General features: G+C 32.6%; 1 protein-coding gene across 1 annotated transcript in view; it reads left to right on the top strand.

Moving 5' to 3' along the window:
• Window positions 1–1580, top strand: part of LOC107020208 (probable carboxylesterase 12) — a 4791-nt gene extending 3211 nt beyond the window's left edge. Inside the window, exon 2 of the mRNA XM_015220502.1 lies at window positions 1104–1580. Coding sequence (XP_015075988.1) covers window positions 1104–1309 — 206 coding nt within the window. The 3' untranslated portion in view covers window positions 1310–1580. The remainder of the gene's footprint in view (window positions 1–1103) is intronic.
• The last annotated feature ends 11139 nt before the right edge of the window (window positions 1581–12719 follow it).

Here is a 12719-nt window from a genome sequence, read left to right on the forward strand (position 1 = left end):
GATTTCAGGGTGAGCTAATGCTTCTAGCTTGGACTGGATCTTCTTCCTCATGTCTTGATGCCTTGAAGTTCCGGCATGGACTAGCTTTTGTTATTTTAGCTCATTAGAATACTCTTAGTTTAGTAATTTGATCATAGATGTTCTTGTGGTGATGACTTCAAGATTTTGGGGAATAATAGATGTTGAATTTTAGAAGTTATTGAATTGGTTTTTATTAATGAGTTTACGTCTTCCGCATTACTTTCTGTTGATATTATATTGAAATGTTAGGGTTAGATTGGTTGGTTCGCTCACATAGGAGGGTAAGTGTGGGTGCCAGTCGCGGCTCGGTTTTGGGTCGTGACAGTTTTATCTAAATTCATTTCAATTTAGTAAAATTGGGCTGATATGTAGTCCAAATTCAGTAATGAAATTTGTTATTAATATATTTTAGTTTTTTAATATATAGTGATAATAAAAAAATTCTTTTAGGTACTAAAATCTTTTTAAATCCAACAAATAAAATAATTAAAACTTAGTAAAAATTGACTTGATTGGGTTGTGACCCATTGCCTTGCCTATTTTGACCCAAGTAAATTTTGGTTGTGTAAGATCTTGACTCATTTTGACTTACCAAATTTGATTCACATGACTTATTCAAATTTGACGCAACCTGCTCAATTGTTTGCCAAAATTTTCTGTATATTTGGAATCTGGTTGCGTTTTGATTGATTAGGTTACATTATTTTAACTCATTTTGATCCGATAATTCTGAAGTTATCGTAATATATTAAAACATACTCAAATTTGACCCAACTAGAAAGTAATCATTCAAACTTTGATAGTTTGCACATTTAGACTCATCAATTTGATATCAACTGACAGCTTAACACTCTAACTCACCTTCATTGTGTCTATTGGATACACTACGCAAATGTGAAATGTAAATTTCAAAGGTGTCTAAATGATCATTTGTAAGTTGGAGTACTTAACTGACATGATAAAGACGAGTTAAGATGTCGGAGATATGCATACTCAATGTTAAAAGTATTTACTTGCTAACGGAGAACAAACATGAGCAGATTGATTGATTTACTGAAAATGTATTGATTCTGTCATGTCAGGTGATAGCTCAGGAGCCAACATTGCTCATATCATCATGATGCGAGCAAGTATAGATGAAGATCATAAACTTGAAGTTGGAGATAACTTGAACCTCGTTGGAATGGCATTGACTCACCCCTTCTCGGAAACAATGAACCAAATAGAATTTGGTCGTATATTTGCCCTGAAAATCCCAATACTGATGACCGTCGATGCAATCCAGTAGCACGTCCCAGTTTGCTATCCAAGATTTGTTGCTCCAACATTCTGATATGCACTGCAGAGAAGGATTTTAGAAGAGACAGAGGTTGGACATACTAGGAGGCCTTTAAGAAATGTGAATGGAAAGGTGAAGTGGAGATCAAGGAAACACAAGGGGAACAACATGTTTTTCATTTGAATAACCCAACTTGTGATAAATCTAAGATCTTGGTGAAATGGTTGGCTCATTTCTTTCAACAAGCAAGCTGAATGCTTGCTGTGTGTGGGGAATTTTTATTGAGAACTATCAAAACTTTGCTAACTCTTATTCAATTTTATCAAATGAGTAAATTATATATTATTTTTATGATCCTTTCATAAATAAATATTTGCAATTACATATTATTATAAATGTTTCAATAGGCTTAAGTTTCTAAAGATTCTCTAATTTGCTAAAGGAAAACGTACAATAAATATACTATATTAAGAAATATTTACCATTTATATTAATAACATTTCTTTTCACTTGATCACTTTTAATACAATTATAATACAATTTTAATATATATTACAGAGAACAATTTATAAAACACATATAATTCAAGTTTGATTGATAAATAATACATTTATCGCATATTTTAGTACACTTATAATACAATGTGTCAATTTCTTATTAAATAGGCGTATTATATTTTAAAACAAATATAATGCTTATATATTACATACATAATTCACTTTTAATATATACTACAAATTTATCATAGTATTGCTATATATTGCTATAGATGGTAATAAAGTTAAGGTCTTGATCTGGCTGATTTCTTTCAACATCATGTTAAATGATTGCTGCTTGTGAGGAATTTTTGAAGTCAATGTTGCCTTAGATTAGTTCATTGGGACCATATGATCCGTATTAGTGGTTGTCACATGGGCATATTACTTCACCTAAATTTTATGCAAGAGGTTAGCCAATGTGATGACTGTCAAGCCCCACTCAACTCAGTCCCTTTCACAACCTATTTCTGCCTAACGTTCAAGGACATTTTTCTTTTTTCTGCCTTAGATTATTTTCCAAAACTTTAACAATGAAATCAACACATAAACATACGGGAAAACCCAACCTTTATATTAATAATCAAAACCAATACAAAGGATTCACTCGTTGGAACAACAATTCTATCAAACTTAAACTTCGATTTCAACTTAAGGCACAATCACAATTCGATTGCTTCCTTAGACACCTTTTTAAAAATCTCACTTTTTTAAGTGTCTTGGTGAAATTTCAGACTTAATCTTCTCTCTTTTACCCTTAGGATAACATGTCTATCCCCAAAACGTCCAACACACACAAGACTGTTCATTTATAGAACATGTGGCAGCCTTGTGTGTATATATTGTATAGTGTTCTGACACATGTCTAAAATATTTCAAACATTCAACCCACTAAATTATATTTCAGTTGACATACCCAACTGATAAGAAGCATTCAAATTTTGAATTAAAAAAGCATACAAAAGATACAATTAATCTGGACTCAAGCGGTTACAAAAAGGTAACCGCCGCATGTGCTTGACATGTAACTTGACTTGACTGAATTTCGGCCCTTTGCTGCATTTTCCCTTCATATTTTTGGCTCGAAAACAATGTCTAAACATTGTATATTCATTATATCATCAAATTCCACCCGAATCCACCCGTACATTTTTCATGCATGCACACCACCGATGCTGCCACTGCCTTGCTTTGGCCATGTTAACCTTTAAATCACTCGTGCCATTTCTTATTTTCATGCTGCGTTTCATTCACATTTGACTATGATATAATTTAGCTCAACTCAATTTTCCCGCATTTGACCAGACCATGTGTTTTTCGCATACAAACTTCACCCACAATCAATGTCGGTCAGCGTCCAAGCCATGTCATGGCCTGTTGCCTTGCCAACATCCATTTCATGTCTTGACACTTTCTTTCCAGCATTATTTGACACCACTAAGCCATGCCAACTCTTTTATCACACAACAGATGATTGATTCCACCGGCACTTTGGCCCTTGACAAAGTCATTCATGCCAACCCTTTGCCGCCACTGTGCTTATGTCGAGTTACTTGGTCAGGACCCTTACACCGGTGGTAACTCGGTGATTGGGTAATATTTTAATGGGTTGGGTAATATTTTGACTGGTTGAAAATGGGTAACATAAAATGGATAATAATTTAAATTGTTCATATTTCATATGGATAAAAATGAACTGGGCAACAAATGAGTTATGTAATATATAAATTTAGGATTAGTTACATATGTACACACTTTTATTTTTTTAATAATTTTCATTATTCTCTACCATTTAAAAATATTTTCAACATTCCTTATTTTCACCCAATTTTCAAGTCATCCGGTTACATAAGTATTTTAGCCTTAACCCACGTTTCCCTTCCCTTTTCACTCCTTTAATTTCTCCTAATTTCACTCCACAATCTTATCAGTTACAATTTTTATCTCAATTTGAATTTTAAAAGGATTCTCTCTCTAGTGAATCAAATTAAAACCACTGAATTAGGTACTTTTTATATTTTTCATTGTCGTTTTTTATCATTTTTTTTTTGTTTTTATCCTTTTTTCCTAATACATATGATTCTCCATTGTATCTGATTCTCCGTTCATCCTTGTTTTATGTAATGTATCATATTTATATTTAAGATGTTGATACATAATCTAATGTTGTTGAATCTTCGATTAGTTTTATCACGTTCAATATAAATTTACTTGATAAATAAACACTACCTAATTTATCATTTGCATGTATCAACTTTTTAATATATCATCGATCTTATTTAAATTTAAAAGGCTATATAGACAACAACAAATCAATTTTCTGTTATGTATCTGCACTCTTTTAATATTTATTTAGTCTTATCCAATATAGAATGCGATGTACATGTACATATTACCCAATTATAATCTTGATACATAAGAACTCGGACGACATGGACAATCTGCAAACATTAAAAAAATCAGTGATACATTATATGAAATATATTTTTTTAATTTTTAAAGCCACGCATATCTAACAAACTAACATATATTGACACAATTTTGTAATAATCTTATAACATATAATAGGTACATTAAAATTACCAACGATACAACCATTCACAAAAAACATCCACATTTTTCTTGATCAAAGCTTCTTAATTGTTACCATATTTATACGTACAATATACAAAATAATAATCTGATACGTTATACATATTTGTGATACACACACTCGATACAAAACGTGTCTGATCGGTCTCAATTGTTATTCATTTATTACATATATCATATACAATCTATTATGATGATACACTTTTATACAAATAACATTTAAATACAAAATAATGACCACATCATAATCTATAGATACAAAATTACAATACACCCGGGTCGTTTACCACTAATGTATCATGACTTGCATATTCACATCAAAACGACAATACAAAACTATAACAATGATATATCAAAAAACTATATGCCAATGGTGGAGACCACTAATGTATCATGACTTGCATATTCACTTCAAAACAACTTAACAAAACTATAACAATGATATATCAAAAAAACTTTATACCAATGGTGGAGAGGGCACAGGAAATGGTAGAGGAGGTGATTGAACGACTAGAGATGGATAATGAGATAATACAAAAAATAATTCCTTCATCATATAAGAAACCAATGAATTAATGGCTCAAACACCACTCGTGTAAGAAACCAATGAATTAATGGAACAAACACCACTTTTGCTTTTATCAGAACCATTGAATTTACATTCTTTTTCTTTCTGATTTTCATCAAAAACCTTGATATTTTTCTCACTGAGTAACTTTTTCAAATTGAGAAATATCAATCATTGTTGGATCATTAATTATTTCGGTCTTGAGTGAACACCTCACAAACCCATTATCTTTTTTCTCTTCCGTATTTAAACTATTTTTTGCTTCATTTTTCTTGAGAGAACAAAGTGCACGTCGATTTTGGGATTCTTGAATGAAGAAAGAGCAAAGAATATGTAAAAAAGAGTAACATATAAGAGTACCCCTGTGTACGATTGAAAATCAACAATCGTTCCATCGATGTTAACAACTTGTTGAGTAACAACACAAAGAACGACAATTCCACCCGTGAAACTTTTATGATTTCGAATTGATGAAGAAGATGAAAATTTGAGTTTTGAATTTCGTGTACCTCTTACAGATTGAAATGGACTGATATCAATCAGATTTGTGTGATTTATGGAAAAAAAATTAAATTTATGTTAATAATACATATTAAACGCACCAAACAAGTTTTATAATGTACCACAATAAATGCATCCGGATAAAATTTATGTATCCTCATAGTTGATATATTAAGGAATTTTGGTAAAATAAAAAAGAGTAGGGATAAGATGTAATTTAGGTCTTACACTATGAGATTTATGTAAGTTATACATAAATTTACCCATATTTTCATCGTTTCATAAGTAAATAGTATTCTGCTTTTGAATTCAATATGGAGGAAATACTTTTGTCTTGTTTTTCTAGACGGAAAATATTGAAAATACTTTATTTAGTTCTATTGTATCATAAAAGTAAAATAAATAAATTATTCTATCACTTTTTAATTAAAATAAATTTATATAAAAATAAGTCAAAAGTATTCATTACCCCCTGAACTTGAATCTTTTTATTCAGTGTACACCTAAACTTTATTTCATTTTATTCACCCCCCAGAACTTGTTTATTCATCCAACACGTACACCTTTTCTGTCCACCTGGCATAAAAATCGAAATCAAACTCTACAAGGAGCGTGAGAGAGAGATTTTTTGCCACATCATAAAGCTACAACGGTAATATACTTAAAAAATATTTTTTTCTTTAATATTTGGATTATTTTAAGGATTTTTCTCTCTCTATTCTCTAACTATTTATTCTTCTTTATCCCTTATCCCTTTTCAAATTTCAAATTTTTGTCACTTTTTTTGTTTTCATTGTTATTGCTAAATATTCATGAACTATAATAGGAGACTTGTTTGATATGTGGGGCTCCTTCAATTCTGAAAATTTCATGGACAAATGACAATTCCGGACTTAGATTTCTCGGTTATAGACACTATGGGGTATGTATTGTTACTCCTTTTTTTTCTTTTTACTTGCCAAGTTCGTCTTATGCAATTTTCATTTTTTTAACTTTGATTTTATGAAATGCAGTCCTCATTTTGAAATTCTTGTAAGTTTTGCGATCGGTATGATCCTGAATTTCAGATCTAGGCGAATATTGTAATTTTGGGTTTGTTGAAGAAAACCAACAAACAAGAAGAATATTTTAAGTGTAAATGGATATTGAAACTGTTTTTGGGTATTAGTTTGATATGTAATGTGATATTGTTCTTGTATTTAGTGTGTCATTGAATTTTTTTTTGTGAATGCGATTGTTATTAAGGTAAGATCATTTGGTTCTAGGGTTCTCATTTTGTGGATTAGTTTGGTTTGGTGTTCTAGTAATGTATGTTTTTGAGTATGTCCAATTGACTTATCCTTATTCATCAAACTACAACTACATGTAAGAGGTAATATGATAACACAAAATAATAACATGAAGGCAGCCTAACATAAAGGCATAACATAACTAGTGCTTTGTTGATCATTAAAAAGAAACATCATAGTGTTTCATTGTTTCAACCAACAATCACAATAACTTAAGTTAACCAGCAAAACATAAAACAATCACTACTTTAAGGTTGGCTGAACAACCACACAAAAATCAAACACAAAATAGTAACTACTTTAAGTTTGGTTGAACAACCACAGAAGCACCAAAACATAAAACACACTATTTCAAGTTTGGTTGAACAACCACACAAACACCAAAATAAAAACAGTCACTAACTTAAGTTTGGTTATTACACCCACACAACCACACAACTAAGAAGTTTTCTTTGAGGGTGATTTTCCCTTGGCTTGTGCCCTTGTTTGAATGCAATAGCTTTTGATCTGGTTTGAATACGACGCATAACACTTTGGACTTGAAGTTCTCTTTGGTTCATGGCCTGTTTCCTTTCCACTTCAGTACCTTGGCAGGTTTAAAACCAATATCACCTGTCAGATGCGCAAAACTCACCACACTAGTATTAACCCTCCTACAGGTAGACAATCCTTGCTGCAATATCAACTACATAGTTATTTTGGGACTCACATTTAGAAGGCAAATATAATTTTGACAGTTTTATAAGACACTTACATTAATACACATATATCCAGTATCAGCAACAAATACACCTTGTCCAACAACTTTTGGCCTCTTCTTGTAACCACTTCTGCACCTTTTTTTGTACCAGTGTTGTTGTTGCTTGTATCTGTCTTACTGGTGCTTGCTCTTTCATAGTGACCTCTACCCCTCTTTTTTCCAGTGGTGGACTAATATGAGTGGAAAAAGATTATAACAAGAGATCAAATTAATAAGTAATCTAACATAATTCATAAAAGCAAATTAATATGAATGTACCTCGTGAGTGGGTGTTGGTGTAGACTTATGTTTAGGATTTTTTGGACAATTCCTCTTGTTATGATTTGGTCCTTTGCAAATAGAACATGTCATTATTGTCCCCATTCTTTGCAACTTTCCGGCTTTTCTCACTTCACCAATTTCTCTTCTTCTGTTCTTTGGTGGCCTACCAAGAATTTGTCTTTCCTCAGGTGGTTCAACCATTGGGTTTCTTATCTCAGGCCACATTTCCATATTTGGGACTGGTTGAATGAAATGAGAATATGTCTTTATATATGTCTCTTTTCTATACCAGCTAGAGATCTCTTGTGATGCATCCACGTTCAAGTGGTTCATTGCTGCTATACCATGTGCACATGGAATACCTTTTAATTCCCATGATCTACAACTACATTTTTTTGACCCAAGTTCACATTATGCTTGTATACCCCTTCTAACACTTCAAATCCAACATCACCATTCCATTCAATGTTGCACTGCATTGATCTTATTACATTGGTATGGAATACCATCATTGCCATTGGAGATATTCCATCTGTCCATGTTTCAGCAAATGCCCTTGACTTACTCACCCTACTCATCACCTTAACTCTAATTTCTTCCAGCATAGTTACAATGGTCTTGTTCTTAGGTCCCAATATCCAAGAATTGAAACTCTCTGCCATGTTGTTATCTATACAATCACACTTTGAAAATGTTTGGAGAAAAGCTTTGCACCATGTCTCCTTGTTGTATTTGATAAGGGATTCAACAATACCTGTTTCCAGATTGGATAGGGCATTTATATTGTACTTAAATTGTGCCTCAAATGTTGATCTAGCACAAGCCCAAAATTTCTTCATTGTCTCTATTCCTCTAATGTTTTGTGACCAATTTGCTAATATGTGTCTGGTACACATTCTGTGCTCACATTCTGGAAATAGTTCATCTACAGCAGCTATTAGTCCCTTTAGTTGCAAAGCAAACCGAGATAGTTAAATTTTGGTCAAATTAAATTGGCAAGTAAATTAAACATAAACAAAAGAAAGATATTCAATTACCTTTTGCATATCACTAATGATAGTGAGCTGGGAACCATTTCCTAGATTAAGATCATCTTTCAGAATGGTCATGAATCATTTCCATTTCAACTTGCTTTCAGTACCAATTACTGCCTATGCTATTGGATACATTTGGTTGTTTGCATCTTTAGCAACAGCTACCAAAAGTTGACCCTTACAAAGTCCCTTTAGAAAACACCCATCCAGCCCTATACATCTTCTGCATCCTTGTTGGAAACCCTTTTTCATAGCATCAAAACAAATATAAAAAGAGTGAAACTATTTTATTCCATTTCCTGATTCTGAATCTTTAAGCTTCACAACACAAGTGCTACTGGGATTTGTTTGGAGTAACATATCCATTTAGTTTATGATTCTATTAAATTCTGTCACATGATCCCCCATAATTTTTTTAAAAATAATTTTTCTTGTTTTTAAACAAACTGCCTTTCCTACATGAACATTCAACTCCTTCCTCACCAATTCTTGTATCTCCCACCCTTTTATACTAGGTTGAGAAATAATCTTATCTTTCAGATACTTACATAAGAACTTTGAATTACACAAAATATTATTGGTGGTCCTGGTACATTTGTGCCTTGGGTTGTATGTCTTGATAGTAAAGTTCTCACTCCTTCCTCCCTTGCTTACATACAACAACCATGGATAACCACTTTTACACTTCACTCTTACTCTAGTACTCTCATTCACATACTTGTCTAACTCAACTCCTTTTTTAGCATATTTTGTAACTGCCTCTCTAAATTGCTTTAAACTTTCAAATACCAAACCATACTGCCATATTACAATATCACAAGAAGAATCATATACCACCATATTACTCTTCTTTCTCCCCCTTAAACTCCATCCTTCAAGTTCATCATCAGAAGCAGGTTCCTCTTCATCACTTTGAAAACTATCACAATCAGAACTGTCATAGTATGGTTCATCCTCTGTTAGCTTACCCTTGAAATTCTATTGCCTTTTTCAATATCCTCATATCCTTCATCAAGTCCAACTTCACATAGAAAAAACTTTTGTTTTTTCCTTCTTATTTCTCCTCCTACTTTCTCTAAGCTTCTCACATCTTCCATAACAATTCTCAAATCCTCATGTAAATCACTTCCATAGTCAATAGACTTGTTAGAAAAGATAGAATCACTGTTTGTGTCTTCCTCTGCGTTAACTTGGGCACTTGGCTCAACTTATTCTTGAATAGAAGGTTCAGTTCCTTGTTGGATGGTTGGTTCAACTTCTTCTTCAGTATCAGTCCAATCTATTGAAGAATAATCATCATCACTTTCTTGTTCGACCCTTGCAACCCCATCATTCTCATGTTTTTCAATAGCTGGAAAGAAAGAAGAGAAACCTAACTCTAGATCTGATTTTTTTGGCTATGCAATTAAAGATTCCCCATGTGCATTAAAGACTCAACCACTTGACTTAAAGATTGAATAATTTGACCTTAATTGTGACCCACATCATCCAGAATAGTGTCATCACACACATAATACATTCATTAAGTGAAAATTCTAGTTGAAAACTATCAGACCCCTAATTGGAAATTCAATCGGAGACTATGGCGAAACCCTTGTCAAATCATGGCGAAACCTTAAACAAAAATAGGGAAAATATGAACGAAAAAGTAAAGTAAACAGAAAATAACACATCAAGCATTCACGAAATCGATTGGATAATCACTTACTTGTTAACAATTTCAGACAAGATTCAAAGAAAATCGACCAATCGACACCAATCGACCAAACACTTCACGAAATGTAGCTAGCCTTTACTCCAGAACTACAACTGACCCAAATCTACTCGTTAATCCGTCGATTACACTTGCCAAAAGTTTTGAAGTTCGTCTGAGATTACACTTCTTTGAAACTGTGAGAGGTTTAGAGCAAAGCGGAGAGGTTTAGAGCAAAGCGGAGAAGCTTCTTTGAGAAGCTTTAATCAATGTGAATTGTGAAGGTTTGAAATTTGGTCCTGAAGTTTTAATTATCTAGGTGGAAAAATGTTTATCTAGGTGGCAAAATATTTATGTAGGTGTCGTGCGCGTGTAGACACGGTCTTAGTGATCGGTCAAAAAAGGTGTATGTGTTGGATGAATAAACAAGTTCAGGGGGATAATTAAAACGAAATAAAGTTTTGGTGTACATTGAATAAAAAGTTTCAAGTTCAGGGGGGTAATGAATACTTTTGCCTAAAAATAAGGCAAAATGTGGAGTCTATTATGTTCGTGGTTGCCACCTTGTAATGTGATTGCTGCTGCAAATGTGATGGTAGCAATCACTGCTGCTGCAATTATGCATGAGTTTGATGTATCTTTCATCTGCTTTTAACTTCTCATGTTCCTCAGTAAATACCACAGATTATTTTCATGTCATAAGACAAATATACTATATTCATATCAACATTTCCTCCATTTTTTATGATCTTACACCTTCAGATCATATCAATTTGTCTATAAAATAAATTTAACTCCAATAGTAAAATTCATTTCCTAAATCATCACTAACATCATGTCAAATTTTCTCATAGTGTTGATTCAGATATCGATACAAAAGAGCATAATTATTTGAATATGTTAAGTACAAATGAGAATGATACTGGACACACTACATAAAAATGATCATTAGCGACAATTAATTTCTAATTTCCGCTAAAAATGTATTATTTAGCGGCAATTGACACTCTTTGTATATGTACCTAAAGCTTTTAGCTAGTGACATTGGTTCTAATGCCACTTAACTAATTCCGGTAAAGACTTCAATACTCTTTATTTATGTCAATATTTAATGCCGCTAAAAGTTATTTTTGTTGTAGTGACAACAGGTTGATGAGTTGAATTATGAACTAAGAGAGAGTAATTAAGTTAAGAGAAAATAAGAAATGGTGGTTACTCACCATTCAAATTTGACTGGACTAAACTGTAGAGAGGTCTAACACCACTAAGGCCAGTCTAAGGAGAAGAGTGTTGAGTGATACGCAAGAAGAAGGCAAACACATCTACAGAAACATATTCATATGCAGCTGCATAATGAATTTGATATAGACCACTAGAACAAGCAATATGTGGTAAACAAGGATTTCTTTTTACAAGGATTTGAGTTGTATCTAATGTCATGATCCGAGCCTATACCCTGGACGTGGCTGACACTCGAGAACCATTGTTGGTCCCAAGCAAACCCTCATCCTGGCTAACTACAAGAGGAAGACTAACTCAAACATACAAAACTTAAAACATAATAAAAATTCATGAAAATCAATTGCTAAACTTTAACTCAGATGAAGAACTCTGAATAAAAATAAATTATTCAATTCCAAATAAAATAGGCAACTTAAATCTTTAAAACATTTAATAAAATAAATTAGCAGACTTGTAAAACTCTACAGTTCATCTACGAAGCCTCTCACTGATAAAGATGGAAGTCGGGACCAGACCCAGACATCCTAAAAACTGGTATGACTTAAAGTTTAAGTGGAAACCTCCGGAAGCAAGGGACTCACAATACCTAACTTGAACTCCATGTGGTATCAAAGAATCTCTTGTTAATGACCCTGAATATTTGTATCTGCATCATGAGACTTAGTGCGTGGAATGTACGAGCATGTAAGAGGAATTCTAAAGGATAAACATAGGCTTGAACTTGATAAAGAAGATACATACTTACCTCTTCTAAAATCACTCAACTCAATAATAAGTACTCAACTCAAAGGTACTCAACGCATGACATCAAGGATAAAGCAATAGTAAAATATAATGTGTGTGTGTGTGTGTGTGTCTGTATATATATATATGTATATATATATATACATATTAAAGATAAAACAATAATAAACTCAACTTTACTTAAATATTAAAGAAATAT

This window comes from Solanum pennellii, chromosome 5, assembly GCF_001406875.1.
Source record: "Solanum pennellii chromosome 5, SPENNV200".
In the NCBI taxonomy this organism is placed as follows: domain Eukaryota; kingdom Viridiplantae; phylum Streptophyta; class Magnoliopsida; order Solanales; family Solanaceae; genus Solanum; species Solanum pennellii.